The sequence below is a fragment of the Ostrinia nubilalis genome, chromosome 25, assembly GCF_963855985.1.
Source record: "Ostrinia nubilalis chromosome 25, ilOstNubi1.1, whole genome shotgun sequence".
In the NCBI taxonomy this organism is placed as follows: domain Eukaryota; kingdom Metazoa; phylum Arthropoda; class Insecta; order Lepidoptera; family Crambidae; genus Ostrinia; species Ostrinia nubilalis.
Window position 1 is genome coordinate 3,392,968 of NC_087112.1, and position 20,389 is coordinate 3,413,356.

Below are 20,389 nucleotides of genomic sequence, written 5' to 3' on the forward strand. Positions count from 1 at the left end.
TAGACCAGTGGTTCCCAAACTTATTTAGTCTACTTTGAGAATAAATTATTTTTTAGCGCCCCCCATTTTTGTAGTCAAGAGTCGAGCTCAGTCGATGTCTAAGAGTCCTCCTAGTAGGTGACGCCTCCCAAGCTTCTACACAACGTCCCGATTTTTTTCTGGGTCTCTTACCGCCCCCATTTAAGCCTGCAGCGCCCACAAGGGGGCGTTATCGCCCACTTTGGGAAAGACTGCCCTAGACAATGGAACTTTTCCCAACGCTGTAACTCCTGTTTTCCTCCTAGACAAGTGGCAAAAGTGTCAAGCAACAGCAAGTACAGCACCCCTAGCGGCTACTTTTCGAGAATTAAAATCTTCATAGACTTTTTTGGCGCACGCCTAACGTAAACTCATGGTAAAGCACATCTCTCGATTGCGAAGCCCTGGGCACGTGTGCAGAATGACCCCTGGGAAAGACAGGTCTTATGAATCTTATGATAGACACTGACACGGTGATTTCAACATCTTGCGTGTTCACAAAGCTGGCAAATAAAATTTTAATTGGATTTTTTTTTTAAATACTTGATCAAAAAGTTTCAAGTCGATTTTCTTTAAATACAGATAGATTTTTTAAATTACTCTTCTGGTGCCACTTACTAACCTAGACTACAATATTTTAATTTGTTGCTAGGGGCGCGGCCAGAAAGATTCAGAAGTTACATTAAAAATATTTTTTATTGTTTTTCCAGAACGACGTCGAAGCGATAGTGAGCAAAGTCCGCGAGGCGTTATCTGGCACGTCCATGAAGCGCTGTGATTCCCCTGACGACGCACCAACTCTTGACTCGGATGAGAACAGGTAAGTTTGTTTTATGCCCGACTTGAGGCAGTTCCGGATTAACCTATAAAGCTTAGAGAGCATCATATCTTGGTGGCCACCAAAAAAAATGTCGCATATTTAGACTCGTAAAAGTGCAAGTATCATTTCGATTGGCATCAAGTAATTTTAATCCGGCACTGTTATTTATTTATTTTTAATTTACTTATTAGGAACACTTACAGCTTTTATTATAATACACTAGCTTTTGCCCGCGGCTTCACCCGCGTGAAATTTAGTTTGTCACAGATCTTCATAAATTATAGCCTATATGTTATTCTGGGTTATAAACAATAATACTGTAAAGTTTCATCAAAATCCGTTCAGTAGTTTTTGCGTGAAAGAGCATCAAACATCCAAACTTTTGCATTTATAATATTAGTAGGAAGGAAGTAGGATGTAGCATAGGTACAAAAAATACGTCTTACACAAGCCTAGGAGTTTTCATTGCTAATTTAAAGTTGAAAAGACAGATTTACAATACTTACAGCTAACTAAACATTTAAAACCAGTTTGAGCGCAGGAAACTGCTATATTCTGAATATCTGACTTATAGGCATTTGTAGGGTGGATCCCTTTGAATGTTGTTTAGGCGTAGTTACAATCGTTAAAGGATATCAAAAATAGCTAATTTTGTATTTCAAACAGGGTTATATTTTTGTCATTTATATCGAATTGCATCCGAACCAACAGATACGCGGAGATCAAGATCGAAGTGGACGAGGGAGACCTACAGACTGCCTACGAAGACCGCGCCACGAGCGCTGCCTCTCAGGTAAATTATTCAGGCTTTAAATAATATTCAGGTTGCAGAACATTATTGAAATTAGGGGCGGATAGGTGGACCGACGACATCATAAAGGCAGCAGGAAGGCGCTGGACGCAGGCCACTACCAACCGGAAAAGGCAGCATGGAAAGCATTGGGGAGGCCTATGTTCAGCAGTGGACGTCCTATGGCCGAGATGATGATGATAGGGGCGGATCCAACCCTAAAAAAATGGTATGTTACTGCAAAAGTCCTGACTACGATAAATCTTAAGATTTTCCAGTCATTCCCAATATTTATTTACCAACTTTAAATGGTAAAGCGCCTTTAAATTAGAGGCAGGATGTGCAGCAGTGGCGCTACTGTGACGCGCTATGCATCACGTCTACTTTTCATACAATTTCTAGAAGCGCAGTTGCAGCGTCACATTTTACGTTTGCCATGATGGTGGCGCTTCAAATGATATTTTCCATTCCATTAATTCCAAATTAAAACGGATCGGTTTTTTGCGTGACACTGTTAAAACACGTATACAAATAATCGGGACGTCGCCGTGAGATAAAGCCCTTTACATCTACTAATAATTTATTTTTTTCTTCTACTTCCACAATTTTTATATTAAGAAAACACTTATCTTCATTGCAGATAGTGCCAGACGCGGTTGAAGTGAAGATCGAGGCTTTCGACCCGCTCGCCGACCCCCCGCCGACCAAGAAGAGGAAAACCGGGGACCCTCCACCATACCCCAATAGGTAAGTTTACCTTTAATAAATATTAGATCCTTACCTACGAAATTAGCGTTTTGTATGGAGAATTTCACGAAAATCCATTTTTCCATGCAAACATTATTGCGATTTTTTAAGAAACCACAAATTTAAATTGTATGTTTGTGAATAGCTTGTTGGAACAACATAAGGCTATAGAAAATGCTAAGAGATTTTTTGATTTGGTTTCTACATAAAAATATTGAAATTTCTGTAACGGAAACTAACGACACTTGGCCTAGGCGCAGACTACCGATTTTTAGTTGGCCGATAGTTAGGTCGGGCTGTTGATCAGTATGGAGATGTATTAAAGTGCGCACATTACACCAATTTGGTATCGGCCGATTCTTCATACAAAATTATAATTGGGCCCAACTATCGGCCAACTAAAAGTTAGTGGACTGCGCCTAGGCTAAAAATAAGTATTTTTACTTCAGAAGTGCCATAATAAATGCCCAAATTAATGTATATTTCAGATCAACCAAGGAAGGTCAGCATCCTGTCAAACAGGAGCCATCAGACTAGGTACATGGACATTCTGAACTTAAAGGATCCCACTTTGAAGGGTCTGCTATACTTGAGGGAAAAAATGCGCTAAAGAAAGGCTCTTGAGCGAACGCACAAGCGCGAAAAGATATTTGCCCGCACAGACACTAAGTGCGCAAATGCCCGTTTGCGCGAATAGACACTTGACCGAAAGACACGACGCATTATCGCGGAAGGAATAAGCGGGAACGACATTTTTGGGATAAATGATCGCCCATGTAATATGGAAATTCTTAAAGGCACTACGTTCGACCCAAAGGGCGATGGATCGAAAGGAAGAAAGAAACACACATAGCCCGCAGAATTGCTAAATAAAATCAAGTGGCAGAGGGCGGGCACATAGCTCGCAGAGCTGATGGCCGCTTGGGCAGAGAAGTTCTCGAGTGGCGCCCACGAGCTGGAAGACGCAACGTGGGCAGGCCTACCACTAAGTGAACCGACGATCTGGTGAAGGTAGCGGGAAGCACCTGGATGCGGGCAGCGCAGGACCGGTCGTTATGGAAATGACACTGTTGACTTCTTAGTTTTAATCTAAATATTAATAAAATTGTTTTATACCAAAACCTACATTTGCCAACCGCTATTGGTTATTGTCGGTTTGCCACAAAATATGCGGATTTATCATACTTTTGTTCGACTAAGAAGTCTCTCGCGATATACTGCAAGTAGAGCAATGTCACGCTGTTTGCAGATATGTTTCGAGGAGAGGAGTACAAAGACGTGACTTACTATTTTTATTACCAGACAGCTGACAAACAAAGTGGGTGGGTTAGTTGGGCATTCACAGATACTTTTACGTATCTAAATAAAATACTTTAAAAAAATAAAAATCTGTTTTATATTCGTTATTTTTATTTCAATCACGATATAATAATACATAGTGACTGCAATAACATGTAATATTAAAAAATACATAGTATTCAGAATATTTTTATATTTCGTTGACATAAATTGACAAAAATAATCATTGTGCGCTTGTGAGCCACAGCGTCTGCATTTTAATGGCTTTGTTTCCTAAAAACTATTAGTATTATTGAAATGTATTTTATGTTCAAAAGATAAAAAAACATTTGAAGGGTTGTATTGCTAATAATAAGATGCTATTATTCCTAGATAAATTAAACAAAGATAATTGAAACAAATACTTAAAATATTTTAAATCAGTCAATACTATATTAATTAATTAATTTTACAGCCATCATTATCATCAAATTACTTACGTCCGTATTCACAAACATTACTATGAAGTCGCACAGTGCGCGTGGACGCACAGGGTGACACACGAACCAATCACAGAGCTCTATTCATCGCTGTGCGTTCGATTTGGTGCTTCACTTAAGCAAGCATCGTTTGTGAATACGGGCGTTAGACATGCGACAAGACATCACTAATCAACAAGATTTGTAATGTAATAGTTAATAGTATCTAGTATAGTAGAGATACTGATGAGTATTTTGTTAAAATCACATGTCAGGCAAATGTAGTAAGATGACAACAAACACTAAAATTACTATTTGGACTATAGATGAACTACACTGAAATGTCCCACCGACGACATTGACAGAAATTAAATTAAATCTTCGTTCAACTATAGTCCGATTTTTAATTCGACGGAATTCTGACAGCTGTCATTTTTTGACAATTCAGATGTAATAAGCCTTTTTTGCTTTGAATTATTAATAAATAATATGAAATGAAATTTCATCAACTACAACTTACAAGAATGAAGTATTGTTTGTTTCGTGAATTCAATGTACACTAATTATTATGTACATTTTAGAGATTAAATAGAAAAAAACGTGTTTTTAACACAGTAAAACAACATATTAACATAAACGAAAATATGTATTGATCATCAATCATCATTATCGTCAGCATAATTAACTTGGATTATAAAATTGGCATCTTGTTAAATTATTTTATATTGATTATTTTATGAAGCTAAGATTTTATTAACAAAAGGATTTTCATAAAAAAGGTTTGTAACCCATGGATTATTGGCCAGGGAGTCCAGTAATAGAAAAATAATTTCCCAATTTTTTTTGTAACTTGTAAAATATGATAATAAAAATTCAAATAACCATTTTGAAATGATCAGTACATTTTTAAGCCTTAGTTTTTTAAGTGAAACCTTAAATTCAAGAAAGGATTATTTTTTAATTTGTGAAAATGCTCTCCATCCTTAGTGGGAATGTTTCAATGTTGGCAACACTTCTGAAATGTCAAAATTCCGTCGAATTAAAAATCAGAGTTTACATGGTTTCCACCGTGGCAAAAATCGGAACTAGCGATCCGCTATTGACGGTGGCCCCCTGTCAGTGTCAAATAAAGGACAGTTCAGTGTAGTTCTACTCTATATTGCAATGTCTGACACGTTTACACTCATGTCAGTAGCCGCGCCGGCGGCCGGCGCGTCCTCCCACGCAAGCTCTGGCTTTGCTGCGGAAATGAATCACTTATTCCTGGAGCCGGACTCAACTGTCCTGAACACTTCTGATCACTAGATTCCTTCACAACTGTACGCACTCGCTTTTTTGCTTTAGTTTTATTTATCGACACTCGTTTTTGTACTACTCTTTTTCTCACATAAGGCCCAGAGCCACGCAAACTCTGTGGCATCTGCTGCTGAGATGAACCAACTACTGTACGCACTTGCATATTCACCCTTGGGTATTTAAACGGCTCACTGGTTTTATGACTCGACACTGGTATCGGTACTACAACCTTTCTCACAAAAGGCCTCGGGTTCACTTCACTCGTTTTGTCTGGCAAGCCTGTAACTACCATCCCGGACCTAACCGTCAACAGTTCCAACTGTCTTCCTTTGCCAGATAACAGTTTGCTGGCACTCACTACATTCGTTTTTTCATTATTAGCACTTATGAAGTTGCCGCGAACTTCATTCCTCATCGCCTGAATCTCGTCATCGGTGAACAGTTTTTTTATAAAGATATGTGAGAATTGCGATTGGAGGTTCGATCGGTGGACTTTCATGTGTGGGAATGCGATAGCGAACACTTGTTTCATGAGGGTGAATATTTTTAATGGGCTCTTTTCGGTTTGGCTCAGCGTGTAGTAGGTCCGGACGATGTAGCGGTTCATTTCGTCGTTGAAGCGCGGCCTGGTGGAGGGCGCGGAGGGCCTGGTGGGACAGGCCTGGTCGTCGTCGCTGGAGCTGTCGGACGGAGAGCTGGCCGTGAGCGTGCAGGAGGAGTCGGACTGGGGCCCGGCGAAGGGCAGGCCGCTGCCCTCAGCTGCTGCGGGCTCCGGCCAAGGCAACTGCTGCAAGCCATGAGCAAGAGTATTAAATAAATAAAGTCCTTTATTGCTTCTACAACTTACTTAGCTAGTTACATAATGTTGATTTATTGACATAGTATAAGAAAGCAATGAGGGTTTTCGCGAATGAAAGATCCGCTAGATGGCGGGACGTGGATGTGGGGTCTGACTGCTGCGTGATTGGTGGATTTTGACATATCTGTCAATGTCATGTCAAAAATAACCGATCATGCAGCATTTGGACCTCGCGTCTACGTATTGCCATCTGGCGGATTTTTCATTCGCGAAAACCCTCATTGGAGGTGGCTCAGATAATGCTACCTGAGAATACTCAGGCTGCGCTGATTTTCAGACACTCTCATTTCTCTATAGGTCTTATGCAAGAATTGGGTAATGAGGGCTATTAGTAAGTACATTTACAAGTGGCAAATAAAAAAAGTATTACATCAATACACATGTAAAGAAAAGTTGCGCGACCATGACTCGTGCGACCGAATTGAATCGTCGGGACTCGGGAGGGTAAAATATAAATGTTTACCGTTATATGTGTTTTTCTTGCAAAATCCCGTGACAGTGATAATTTTACATGTAGAGAAAGCACATTATCGGACTATATTTTTTGTTTTCAAAATAGAACAGACTGAAAATAATTTACAGACAACAATAGCCCGACTGTATCGTTCAATCCCGGGCAACCCCTGTATTATTGGCAGGATAGTTATACAAGAAACACCATAGAGATATAGAGAGATGCCAACTAATGCGCTGAGTTCGAACCTCAGTGTCGCATTAGAAATTCACACACACAAAGTAATCAAAATATGTGCCCATTATCCACTGTGCTATCAGTACTCAACGTTCGAATAATCTTTAGTACTACGCAAGCAATGTAAGCCGTTTATATTATGACGTCGCTGCTGTCACGAGCAATGTGTTCTGTTTTTGGGCATATGGCTGCGACACCGGCCCCGCCCCCTTGTCACATCTCCCTTTAGTTTCTGTGATCTGTGAGAAAAACCAACCTAACAAGCAGTGAAACGGCGTATCTTACCGGAATCTGATGCTCTATGTCAGGAACAATGGTTTCTGCATCAGTATTAGCAGGAGCCGTCGCGTTCAGTAGCCATAAAGGGTCGTCTTCTTCCGATTCTATCTCCATCTTGATAGATCTGTTGACAACATTGATGGTTCAACATTTGAACAAACAGATTGATAACATCATCATAAGGTCATTAGTTTCCACTGCAGGAGAACCTCTAGTTATGAGAGGCAAATGGAGGATTTAGTTATACTCCCCACCTTGGCGAGACGAGTTGAGGAGGCATATTCGCGCATTTGTCCTATGGAAAGGGTTCTACTCTGCCGGAACAAAAAAAAAGGTAGCGACGAAGAATAAACTGACTACTTTTTGCCTTTTTGTCGCACTTGTCTTTTACTTACTTTAGTTGAAATATTGTGTGTGGCAAATTAACTATTTTATCTATTCTACTCACTCATATTCCGGTTCTTGGGGCGACTCTTCGACCGGTTGATCCGGGTTCGTTTGAGACGTTTCCTCAACGTCCAGACACAGCGCGTCGCGAATTTTGTTCAGCACCAACTTCAACTCGCTCTGGACGTGGAAAATTGAAAATTAGTGCTATTGAAAAGGAAAAGTTTCAATGTTACTTGGAGGTTTGGCACAGAGCGTTTAGGCGCGATTGGTCCAATTCGCTATTGGGTCAATTCGTAATTGGTCCAAAATAAAAGGATATCCAAAATGAAAGAAATAAGGAGGTTATTCAACTTTACTACTATTGCAGAAAAAAGCGAATTGGTCCAATTACGAATTGGACCAATAGCGAATTGGACCAATCGCAAATTTGTGAATTTTTCACGATTGACCCAATGAGGGCTATCGTTTTTATACTTAACAGTTGGCACCCCTGGCGATTGACAGGACCTTACTTTACAGTGGCGCCATCTTGATGAGTGCAAATGCGATAGTCCTCCTACCACTTTAGCGCTCACCAGCCGGCGCCACTGTCTTCGCTACTAGCAAGTGACAGGACCTTACTCTACAGTGGCGCTAACTGGTGAGCGCTAAAACGATAGCCCTCATTGCGAATTGGACCAATCGCGCCTAAACGGGCTCAGAGATGAGAGATTGGTTTGTAGACGGAGAGTGTCGACGACGAGCTCACCTCAGGGCGGGCTACGGGCGCGCGCAGCACGAGGTGCGCCGCGTGCAGCCCGCGCGCGTCGCACGCCGAGCACGAGCGCGCCAAGCACTCCACGCACAAGAACACGAACCTACGGTAATAAATAAGGTATCTATTTATCGCTTTGAACCTTAAATCGAAGCTTACAAATATAGGTACATTACAATACAATTTCTTGAGTGAGTTCACAATGAGGGCTATCGTTTTAGCGCTCACCAGTTGGCGCCACTGTAGAGTAAGGTCCTGTCACTTGCTAGTAGCGAAGACAGTGGCGCCAACTTGTGAGCGCTAAAGTGGTAGGAGGACTATCGTATTTGCACTCATCAAGATGACGCCACTGTAGAGTAAGGCCCTGTCAATCGCCAGGGGTGCCAACTGTTAAGTATAAAAACGATAGCCCTCATTAAGTTCTTGAGTGGCGACCACGGGCTGGAAGACGTAGTGTGGGCAGGCCTCCTACTAGGTGGACCGACGATCTGGTGAAGGTCGCGGGAAGAGCCTGGATGCGAGCAGCGCAGGACCGTTCATTGTGGAAAACCTTGGAGAGGCCTTTGTTCAGCAGTGGACGTCATTTGGCTGAAACGAACGAACAAACAGCGAGAAAAGTAAAATGGTTGCTACACTCACTTTAATAAAACTTTCTGGCATTGTGTGCACTTTAACTTTGGCTCACAAGCAGGCTCAGACTTAGGCTCCAATGTAGGCTCTAATTCAGGGTCAGGTTCTAACTCAGGCTCAGAATCAGGTTCTAACTCAGGCTCGGAATCAGGTTCTAACTCGGGCTCAGGTTCTACAGACTCAGTCTTAAGATTAGACTCAGGCAAAGGGTCAACTGGTTCTGATTCAATCCTAGATGTATGCTCTTGTTCAAGCGTCGTATCTTTATTTTCATTCTCTCCTGAAACAAAGAAAATATCCGTCATTATCTTCATTTCAGTCAGAAGACGGCCACTGCTGAACATAGGCCTCCCCCAAGGGGCCATCCATAAAGTACGTCACACGAATTTCATGATTTTTTGAGCCCCCCTCCGTCCTTGTCACAGGTGGTCACATTTCTGAGACCCCCCCTTCCCTAGTGTGACGTCACATGTTTTGCAATTTCACATCGAAAAATTATTAAATTAACAGCAGTTCCGAAATTAGTTTTATTTCCATTTAAATTAAGTACTTTTTTTTATGAAATCAACATTTTATCAAATATTTGAAACAATTGAAATGTGATGTCACGAAACTTAGGACCCCTCCCACCCCTTGTCACACCATGTCACACTTTGTCGACCCCCTCCCCCCCTCTTTACGTGTGACGTACTTTATGAATGACCCCCAATGATTTCAACAAAGGTCAGTTGGTAGTGGCCTGCATCCAGCGCCTTCCTGCTACCTTTATGAGGTCATTGAAAAGTAAATATCTCTAATTATTTTCTGTTAGTTGGCCGATACTTTTTATTTACATAAACATCTTTAGTTATCTTTAAAGTCTTTTCTCCTTTTGTCATCCTCTATAATCTCTCCCTGCAGTTCGATCTAGACTCTATTTGAAGAGATTTTACAGAAAGATAATTTTGTGCGAGCAGGGATACCACTATTGTAAACAATATTGCTATCATGAAGTACCAGTATAAGGTATTGATAATTTTACAGATACCCAAGCTGCGGCGCGACGTTGCCAAAGGGTCTAGTGTGAGTTTGTAAAAAATGTCATTAAATGTATGACGGATTGTACAGCGCCCCTAGCGGAAACGTTCATGAACTAAAATTTTCATACATTTTTTTAACGCGCTCACTAGTCACTAGTGAGGACGTTTAATGTAAACTCACACACAGCCCACAGATCGCACGTCCCGTGTACCGCGAGCCGCGACAGCAGTATTGCTTTAGGTATCGATAAAATATCAGTAATCCGGGCCATATGTGTGAGTTATAGAGGGAGTAATAAGAAGTGTCACTGATTATTCAATTTTTTAACTTTTTTCTCAAATAATTTACTTGGTCTTAAGGAAGGGCTACTATTAACACCACAATGCTTGAATTTAAATGGTGATGCAGAGACAGTATGTTGAAACGGCTTTGTGACGTCATCTGATTTACCAAAATGGGTGTTATTTGGGGAACTCCTCTACATTCTGCTGAAATGTAAAACAAATATTTGGTAATCAAGCAATGTTATAATAATGATATAGATGAAACACACAGAAAAATCTAAATAGTTTTGAGTGCACCAACAATGTACGAACAGCCATACATCAATGTTTACAAATCTGTCAAATTTCTTCAATCGGTTCTCACCTTAATGTCAAACACATTTGGTTCATTATCATTGAGGAAATTTAATAATAGATACCTAAACTACTGCATGCAGTTTCTTCAAAACTTGATTGTTCTGCGCTAACTTTTTTTTCTTTGAATCCCTTTTCATCCTCTTCAAGAATCATCATTATTTGTTTGTTAGCTACATAGGGTCGCTTTGATGAGTCAGGTGTTTGTTTCCTGTCTGGTTGGCACATAAACTTATGGGGCATACATTCTGGCGTCATACGTACTTTTGATACAAAACCCCCCATCACATGATACTCCATGTAGTTTTCTATATCATTCGGCAACTGAAAAAATTTAAGTAATCAATTTTAACTGATATTATGAATGATAGCCAAGACCAAAAAAAATTAAAAAACATAACCTCAAATCAATTATCCCATAGTCTCATTATTTCACACAATTAACTTCAAACAAACATTATAAGACCTATTAGTATAATTATGTTAGCATACTCACATCAAAGTGGTCTTCACAAAAATAAATTGATGTGACATCGTCGGGCTCCTTTAGCCGAGCGAGCTTCAACCACTGATCTCTTAATATTTTCTTGGTTGGAACATGTACAAAAACTTTGTCCGGTGTTCTTCTTGATGTGTTTTTACACTGAGGTACTGCACAGCACTTGTAAACTTTGGAATTCATTTTTACGAATATTGTGTTGTTTACTTTCTTCGCTACGCACGCATAGACAACGACAAAGTGACGATTTTTTTTTTCATAGTGGTTTTACGGCTTTGGATATAGATCCATACGGCACAAAGTGACAAAGGAACTTCCGCACTTCAGTGCAAAGGAATGACGTGTTACAAATGAAAAGATACGGCCTTCAGAAACTAGGCTTTATTCAACTTAATAAATGAGCTACATTTCTGTTATTTTAAGATCAAGATATTTTCCACAAAGATGTCACTTGTATCATTCTTAAAGTACCATAGACAATTTGCAACAGAGGAGGTTCATATCATTCTCCCTCGCTATATTTCAATGTCCAGGTACACTTTAGTCATTATCACAAACGAAATCTTCTAGATAGCCTGGTCTTCTGCGAGCCCTGTGGGAACGCCGGCTTAGGTTTGCCTCTGGCTCTTCAGCAACACCAGTTTCTTGACCAAGTTCAGGCTGCTGAACAGATTCAGATTCCTGAACTATTTCATCTAAGTCTGATGACTCTTCTTGACAGGAATCATCCTCTCCATCCGGTAAAGGAGCCAAATGTCTGTTTGAAACGGTGGTCTCTCTACCATCTTGTAATCTTATATACGAATATGATGGATTTGTTTGTAAAAGTTCGACCTCTTCCACTAAGGGGTCGTACTTTGAAGCACGAACATTCCTTTTCATGAGAGCGGTCCCAGAAGACGATAACCATGATGGTATCGACTGCCCATTCATTGTTCGTCGAGGGTGGAAAAACAAACGTTCGTGAGGAGTGCAATTTGTGGCCGTGCAAAGTAAAGAACGTATAGAATGTAAAGATTCGGATAGCACTTGTTCCCAATCCGTCACTTCCAGGCCCTTAGATTTTAGGAAAAGTTGCACTGTCCTCCACAATGTCCCGTTTAAACGTTCAACTTGTCCATTACCTTGTGGATTATATGGAGTAGTCCGACTGCTTGCCACGTTTAAAGAAAGCAAGAACTGCTGCACTCGTTCTGACACAAAAGCAGAGCCTCTATCAGAATGGACAAAGAGAGGAGTGCCGAACATAAAAAAAATATCTTTAAGGCATCTGATTACAGTGTCTGCAGATAAATCTTGACAAGGATATGCGAATGGAAATCTAGAGAATTCATCGATAATAGTGAGGATGTATTTATTCTTGCTCTTTGAAGGTAATGGGCCCTTGAAATCAATGCTTAGTCGTTCAAAAGGAGCTATCGCCTTAATAAGCTTTCCTTGAGTTTTGTGAAATTGTGGTTTGATTTCAGCACAAATTCTGCAAGCAGAAGTAATCGCTTTTATATCAGTGACAGAGTATGGCAAATTTTTAGTTCTGATCCAATGAGTCATACGAGTAATACCAGGGTGTCCAAGAGCGTTGTGCAACTCAATTAGTTTATTTGTGACGTTGGTGTGTATCTGAGCACTAACGCGAGACAGTGCATCAGCGGCCAAATTCTCCTTCCCCGGTCTATATATAACATCATATTTGTATGCTGATAGCTCGAGTCTCCAACGCTCTACCTTTTCATTCTTAATTTTGCTTGAATGGTGAGCTTGCAACATAAATGCTACTGACTGCTGGTCAGTGATTAAAATAAAATGCCTTCCTAAAAGGAAGTGGCGCCACTTGCGAAGTGCTTCAACGATGGCACACGCCTCCTTTTCTATTGAAGAGTGGCGTCTCTCAGGTGGAGATAATGAACGAGAAAAGTAAGCTACAGGTCGTTCGTCCTGTGATAAAATGGCTCCAATCGCATATTCTGATGCATCCGTTTCGACAGTGAAAGTAGCTTTAAGATCAATTGCATGTAAACTAGCGTTAGCGAGCTCAGTCTTTAAATTGTTAAAGCTTGATAATGCTTCATTAGAAAGAGGAAATTCGGTACTATCTATCAATGGCCTCAATTTATGAGAAAAGTTTCTTACCCATGGGCTATAATGTGCAAATAATCCTAAAACCCTTTTGAGTGACATTGAATCTTTAGGCTCAGGAAGATCGAGTAAAGGTTGTATTCTTGATTTGTCAGGTTTGATTGTCTGATTGGTGATGGTGTGACCCAAAAGATTAATGGTTTCCGAACAAAAGATGCACTTTTCTTTATTCAATGTAAGTCTATATTTTTCAGCCGCCTGTAGAAAGGCATTAAGGTTTTTATCGTGTTCGGCCTTAGTTACGCCACAGATGGTCACATCATCGAGATAAGCATAGGTTCCAATTAAATTTTCCTTTTCTATGATGAATTCTAGTGTTCGCTGGAAAGCGGCTACGCCGTTAGTAACGCCAAATGGGATTCGAGTAAATTCGTACAGTTTTCCACATGCTTCGAAGGCAGTAAACTTCTGTTCTTTTTTCAGTATGGGCACTTGATGATAAGCGCTTTTCAAATCGATTTGACTAAAAAAGTTGAATTTGGAAACTTTTGAAATTATTGAATTTATTTTTGGCAAGGGATAGGCGTCCAGTTCGGTAAAAATATTGATAGTTCTTGAGTAATCAATAACAAGTCGCTTTCTGTGGTTGCCTCCTCCAGCGACGAGAACTTGTGCTCTCCAGGGAGACACACTTGGCTTTATGACGCCATCTTCAAGTAGTTTGTTCACCTCTACTTTGATAAAGGCTTCGTCTTCATCGTTGTGCCTCCTGGACTTGATAGCAATGGGCTTAATAGAAGGAGTGAGATTTGTGAAAATTGAAGCAGGAGGAACCGAGGCTTCCATTACGTTACAGACGCTGAGGGGCTCCTCCTCACCACCGAAGTTCAAAATGAGCGAAGAATGTGTTTTTAGTATATCATGCCCAATTATGACGTCTGCACACAAGTTGTTTACAATCAGCAAATTCCGTTTCGGGTAAATATGTTTATCGATCTTTAAAGTTACGGAACACGATCCTTCTACGATAGAGGTATGGCTTAGTGATGCTAGTGTAATAGACTGACTGCAACGTTTCTTCTTTAGTTTTAATGTTTCAGCCAAACCTTTGTCAATAAAGCTTACTGAACTTCCTGTGTCAACGAGTGCGTCTGCAAGGTAGTCGTTAATAGTTATGGGGATAGTCGCTTTTCGCAGACTTCCTGGAGCGGCTGCAATTACCGACGCTGCCTCCGTAGGTGTATCTTGAGTTACAGCATTCATTTTAGGACTCGTTCCACCACTGCTCCGACATACATTTGCAAAATGTCCTTTCTTGGAGCATAATTGGCATTGCGAATGAAACGCAGGACACTTTATACGTTGATGTACATTACCACCGCAAAAAAAACATCGACGTTTTTTATGACCGAAATTAACAGCGGCTAAATTATCATCGACCTCCTTTTCTTGTTCTGGTTGAACCGGTATAGCGTTAAGCAATGAGGTCGGATTAGATGAAATTGAGAAAGAGTGCAAACTTTTTTCGGCGGTTTCAAGTGTCAGTGCCTGGTTCTGTGCGTCATCGAATGACAATGTCAAATTTTCCAACAGTCTTTGACGGATTCTTTGAGAGTTGATACCCGATATGAATGCAATACACATGAAATCGTTTTGATTTTGTTCGGCAGTCACAGCGTGAAAATCACAATCTTGGGCTAACAGTTTCAAGGCACGAACATAATCACGTATAGATTCCTCAGGCTTTTGCTGTCTTGTTGAGAGGATGTGCCGAGCCAGAATACGATTCCGAGGTTTCTCGTATGATTTTTTAAGTAATTCTATTGCTTCGTCATAACTGGCACATCCTTTTATTATAGCAAAGACTCCAGGCGCCAAATAGTTGATAAGTAGCTTTAATTTTAAGTCAGGACTAGCATTACTTATCTCTTCTGATATGAAGTTTTGGAATGTATGCAGCCAATGACTCCATTGGAGCTCTGCACCGGGCGTACTTGGATCCGTTGAAAATTTTTCCGGATTTAGATAACGAGAACCTCTCGTGATGATGGAACTCGACGACACAGTTTCGTTATGAGACATTGTCACAATTAAGTTGAATAAATTGTTACAAATGAAAAGATACGGCCTTCAGAAACTAGGCTTTATTCAACTTAATAAATGAGCTACATTTCTGTTATTTTAAGATCAAGATATTTTCCACAAAGATGTCACTTGTATCATTCTTAAAGTACCATAGACAATTTGCAACAGAGGAGGTTCATATCATGACGTTTACTTTTCTTTTTCTTTTTAGGGTTCCGTAGTTCTGACATTAAGTAGCCTTAATACAAAAAAAAAAAAAAATTAAACCCCCGACTAATTCTGGTTTAAAATGTCATTTCCATACTAAATGTCAATTTAATTATACCAGAGTTTAACTTTTTGTATTATGGGGGATATGTATTACTTTTCTCTATGGGGGATATAGTCCTACTAATATTATAAATGAGAAAGTTTGTGTGAATGTCTGGATGTTTGTTACTCTTTCACGCAAAAACTGCTTAACGGATTTTGTAGAAACTTTACAGTACCTAAACAAAAATTTAAAAAAAATACCTTGACTGCAAGATGGTAATAATGATAATATGTCATATTTCTCATTTTGTATGGTCTTCTCATTAGTTGTAGATATTCTTTGCCTTTTAACAAAGGCATGCCGAGCTTCACTTGTGCACTTGTGTTTCCTGTCTGTTTGGCAGTCAAATCTCGATGGTACGCAATTTGGTTTCATTCGAACTCGTTTAACAGAACCCATTAACTTATACTCTGTATAATTTACCATATCATTTTCCAGCTGAAATATGATAATATATTGTATATAACCTATAAATCTTAGATTAATAAAAGGTTTTATTAATCTAAGCTATAAATGCATTACAAAATTTGTTTTGTCTTAATAACATGAAGTTTTTTTTAATTGATCGATAGCTATTTAAACGCTTAGGTACTTACATCAAAGTGGTCTTCACAGAAATACAGTCTCGTCTTGGTGGACAGTAATTTTGGATCTCTTCCTGCCAGTTTTAACCAAGTGTATCTCATTTTGATATCACTTGGCAATTGAATCCACAATTTTTGTGACGTTTTTATACTTGTATTCGTGCATTCAGGCACAAGACACCAATGATACACATTAGAACTCATTATTTACACAATTCTTGTCTCAGTATTTCGTAGTCGTATTGTTTACGTGTCAGAGTGACGTCACGAGCCGAAACAGCATGGCGCCAAGCGTTTCCGCGCGAAAAGTAAATATCATAAATAGGGCATTCTTAGGCTTTATAAAATTGGAACAAAAATTCCACTAGTTCATTAAAACCTCATCATTGATTTACAACACATTGAAAAAAAAATGGTTTAAGACCCTATTTTTTTGGATGCAAATGTCCTGAACATAAAGTCCATGCCAAATTATATAGATGCACGCTTATTCTTAATGAAGAAGATGAAGCCATTCAGTCCATTCATTATTGGAAGAAGTCTAAATTGTCAATAGTTGGTAGCAGCTTAAAATACTTGACTGCTAAAAAGTTATCTAATGGTAAACCTGTTTTTGGATGACTCAAGGAAAAGAAAAATGGAAAACTGTGAAATTTTGAAATACCAACCCACATACTGTCCTAGAATAACACAGGCTGCTTCAAAGCATCAATTAATATTTAAATTTAAAGAAAAAAATGTTGAAGATTTTTTGAAAAAAATTCAAATAACCAAAAGTTTAATCACAAAAGTAGAGGAAGAAACAAGACACAAGAGGTCAATCCAATAGTCCTCTTTGGTTTGAACTGCGTTATGGTAGAGTAGTAACTGCTTCTAGAGCATATGAAAGAAGTCGATGCAAAACCACTGATGGCACATTGATTTCTCTTATACTAGGAGGTAAAATTCCAGATACTCCATCTATGAAACGTGGACGTGTCCTTGAAGATGAGGTTAGAAAAATGGTGGAGTGTAAACTTGAACAAAAAATTAGAAGGTGCGGCCTTCTATTCAGCTCTGATTACCCTGTGCTTGCAGGCTCTCCAGACGGAATTTTCGAAGGTGGAATAATAGAAATTAAAATATGTCCATTAAATGAAAAAACATATAAAAATTATGTAAAAAATGGAAGTGCTACAGAAAAATATAATGCCCAAATGCAGATTCAAATGTTCTTATCCCAAAAGAAAAACTGTTTTTATTGTGTAGCCAGACTTCAGTAACAATAAAAAAACCGGCCAAGTGCGAGTCGGACTCGCGCACCGAGGGTTCCGTACCATTGATTTATGAAATTAAAATTATTATTTTTTATTTAAGTTATTAGTATGAAAGATTACGCGGTAATAAGCGGTTTACGATTTACGAAGTATTAAAAAAAAACTACTTACTAGATCTCGTTCAAAACAATTTTCGTTGGTAGTTTTTATAGTAATGTACAGTCGCGGAATGAAAAGGTTCGTCACCTTAGTGTCGGTTTTCGCTTGCACTAATAGGTACTGTGTAAGTCAAACCTGCCAACATAACAGTGCAAGAAACAGTGCTGCTAACATTTAAATAAATATGACGTTTGCTAACGAATAAGGTTTTGCTTGTTTATTTTTCTATCCCATCAGTGCAATGCAATGATGACATTGACCAATTGACAATAGTTTTTTTTATTTAAAAGAAATAATAATGGCAGTTTGAACCAACAAGAAGGTTTTAGTTTATCAATCATAATAATCTTCTTGACAAGATAAATCGTCAAACAACTTTGATCTGAATAATTTTGAACTTTACTGACGAACAGTTAAAGATTATTTTCTCTAACTCGAGATTATTCTGTAACATAGTTTCAAAAGGTAATATGTGCTCGCGATTCGTTGAAGGAATCAATTTGAAAACTGACGAACCTTTTCATTCCGTGACTGTACATCATATTATGTTTTTTTTAGATTTTTCATTTTCTTATTTTAGAAGTTAGAGGGGGGGGGGGGGGGGGGACCAACTTTTTTCCACTTTGGAAGCGTCTGTCACGCAAACTATTCGGTTTAGAAAAAAAATGTTTTAGAAATCTCGATATCATTTTTGAAGACCTATCCATAGATACCTCACACGTCTATGAGTTTGATGAAAAAAAATTTTTTGAGTTTATGGGGAGCCTCCAATATTTATTATTATTTTTTTATTTTTGCATCAAAATCTTAATGCGGTTCACAGAATACATCTACTTACCAAGTTTCAACAGTATTAGCTCTTATAGTTTCGGAAAAAAATGGCTGTGACATACGGACGGATAGACGGACGGACGGACGGACGGACGGACGGACGGACGGACAGACAGACAGACATGACGAATCTATAAGGGTTCCGTTTTTTGCCATTTGGCTACGGAACCCTAAAAAGTAGAAATAATAAATGTATTATTTGATTTTGAATATAAAATAATTTAATAAAAAATAATTTACTATTGCACTTTTGGAAAACCAATACTTTTCCTTTATTATATTCAAGTGTTGAATAAAATATATGGGTGCACATTTTAAATAAAAAACATTTTAAAAGTTACCTTTTTTTTACCAAAGAATCTCGTAGATTAATTAAAGCACATGCTATGACTATAAATATCATCAAGTATTTTTACAAACTTCAGATGTAGGTACACAAGCATGTGGTTTAAGCATATAAAATTCACGTAAACGCCGAATGTTCTACATAATAGTTTATTGTTAGTATTAATGTTATTCTTATAAATACCTGAACTTGTGTGAGGAATAGCATTGTATGAAGAACTTGGTGTACAACTTTCCTCTTGTTCTTTCAGAGACTCCGCTATTATGGTCATTCTTTGTTTTTTTAATACATATGATTGTTCAGTGCTGCTGCATGTTCGCTTCCGTCTATCTTCTTGACATGCGAATTTACTTGGAATGCAGCCAGGTTTCATGCGGACTTGTGATACCTTCCCCATGATATGATACTCGGTATAATTAAGCATATCGTTTGGTAGCTGGAAAAATAAAAACCATGATAATTACTGTCATGAATAATTCCTAACCTCATTTTGTTGTTATCATTATTCTTATAACAAAGTTCAACAATTTCATTATATGTAGGTACATAGATATCAGATTATGTTGTGTGAAATATCTAACTTACATTGAAATGATCTTCACAAAAATACATCCTTGATTTTGTTGATAAACAATGGGCATTATATTTTCTTGCGAGTGTCAGCCACTTTTTACGCATCTGCTGATTGTTTGGTACGTATATAAATAACTTGTTTGGCGTTTTGATACTTGTGCTTGTACATTGGGGCACTATACAGTACTTGTAATACGATGAATCCATTAGTAATTAATATCTAGATAACTTTAAAATTTCCGTACTACTTAAAACAGCTGTGTTTTGCAAAGCGTGACGTCACTAGAGATGGGTTATACTAGGTAAATTTGATACTAGGTGCACCTATTCCAAGTATTTATTAATACGTGATCCAAATACCTGTTCCACTTAGTACGTAGTAATTTACCATACTTGACGCGACTAGTGCGGACTAATCCACGTATTATGACTTTAAAATACAATTTTCTTTGAAAAGATCCACTCGTAGTATTAATAATGCAATTTGAAATTGAATAATAATGTTTTTGCTGGTTGTTGATTGATTGATATCCTCCCTTCATACTTCAACAGGCTTAGGACTGTCAACTTAAAAGTTGGCGTATTTAAAAGATATCAATTTCATAAAAATATTTACATATTTTTTTCTATTTTTTATTTATGCAATTATCACGGACGCGTGACAACAAACCAAAACAAACCTGTCGGAAGAATAAAAACTGGTTTTTTACCGGCTAGTCAACAAGGAGTGAGCTGGATGAGAGAGAACAAAAATTAAAATATTCAAAACCTTACCTGTGTACAAATAGAGTTTAAATTACGTAATACATCAAACACCTATTCCTATCTCACACCTGCCTGCGCTCAAATTTGTTTGTCAGACAGAGACGGAGTGAATCTCTACGTTCGCACATAAGCTTAGCGAGAAATACGCGGTGCGCGTAATACACGACTACGGATTATGCAATAATAACCTCTATTACTTTGATGGTAGGGTCG

The 20,389-nt window shown here is 38.7% G+C and overlaps 1 protein-coding gene across 4 annotated transcripts; it reads right to left on the reverse strand.

The window, feature by feature from the left end:
* Positions 1-3,763: 3,763 nt before the first annotated feature.
* On the reverse strand, positions 3,764-19,670 carry LOC135084212 (uncharacterized). 4 transcript variants are annotated; one of them, XM_063978949.1, is made up of 7 exons: positions 19,424-19,670; positions 19,022-19,274; positions 9,041-9,308; positions 8,396-8,504; positions 7,706-7,824; positions 7,264-7,381; positions 3,764-6,215 (listed from the first exon to the last, which is right to left on the reverse strand). In XM_063978949.1, exons 1-7 carry the CDS (start codon positions 19,616-19,618, stop codon positions 5,316-5,318), a joined length of 1,962 nt encoding a protein of 653 aa, XP_063835019.1. In that variant the 5' UTR covers positions 19,619-19,670; the 3' UTR covers positions 3,764-5,315. The 4 variants fall into 4 exon arrangements, with proteins under 4 accessions (XP_063835019.1, XP_063835016.1, XP_063835020.1 ...); XM_063978946.1 differs by having other exon boundaries at positions 9,041-9,311; XM_063978950.1 differs by lacking the exons at positions 19,022-19,274; positions 19,424-19,670 and adding exons at positions 10,755-11,013; positions 11,186-12,807.
* Between the last annotated feature and the right edge of the window lie 719 nt (positions 19,671-20,389).

Bases quoted from the DNA above. Each gene is read 5' to 3' on its own strand.
- LOC135084212 (XM_063978946.1), bottom strand. From the start codon at position 19,618: ATGGATTCATCGTATTACAAGTACTGTATAGTGCCCCAATGTACAAGC. The intron at 9,312-19,021 runs GTATTTATAAGA...TCTTTGTTTCAG, and splicing joins TATTCCTCACACAAGTTCAG to GAGAGAATGAAAATAAAGAT. The intron at 6,216-7,263 runs GTAAGATACGCC...CATGGCTTGCAG, and splicing joins ACATAGAGCATCAGATTCCG to CAGTTGCCTTGGCCGGAGCC.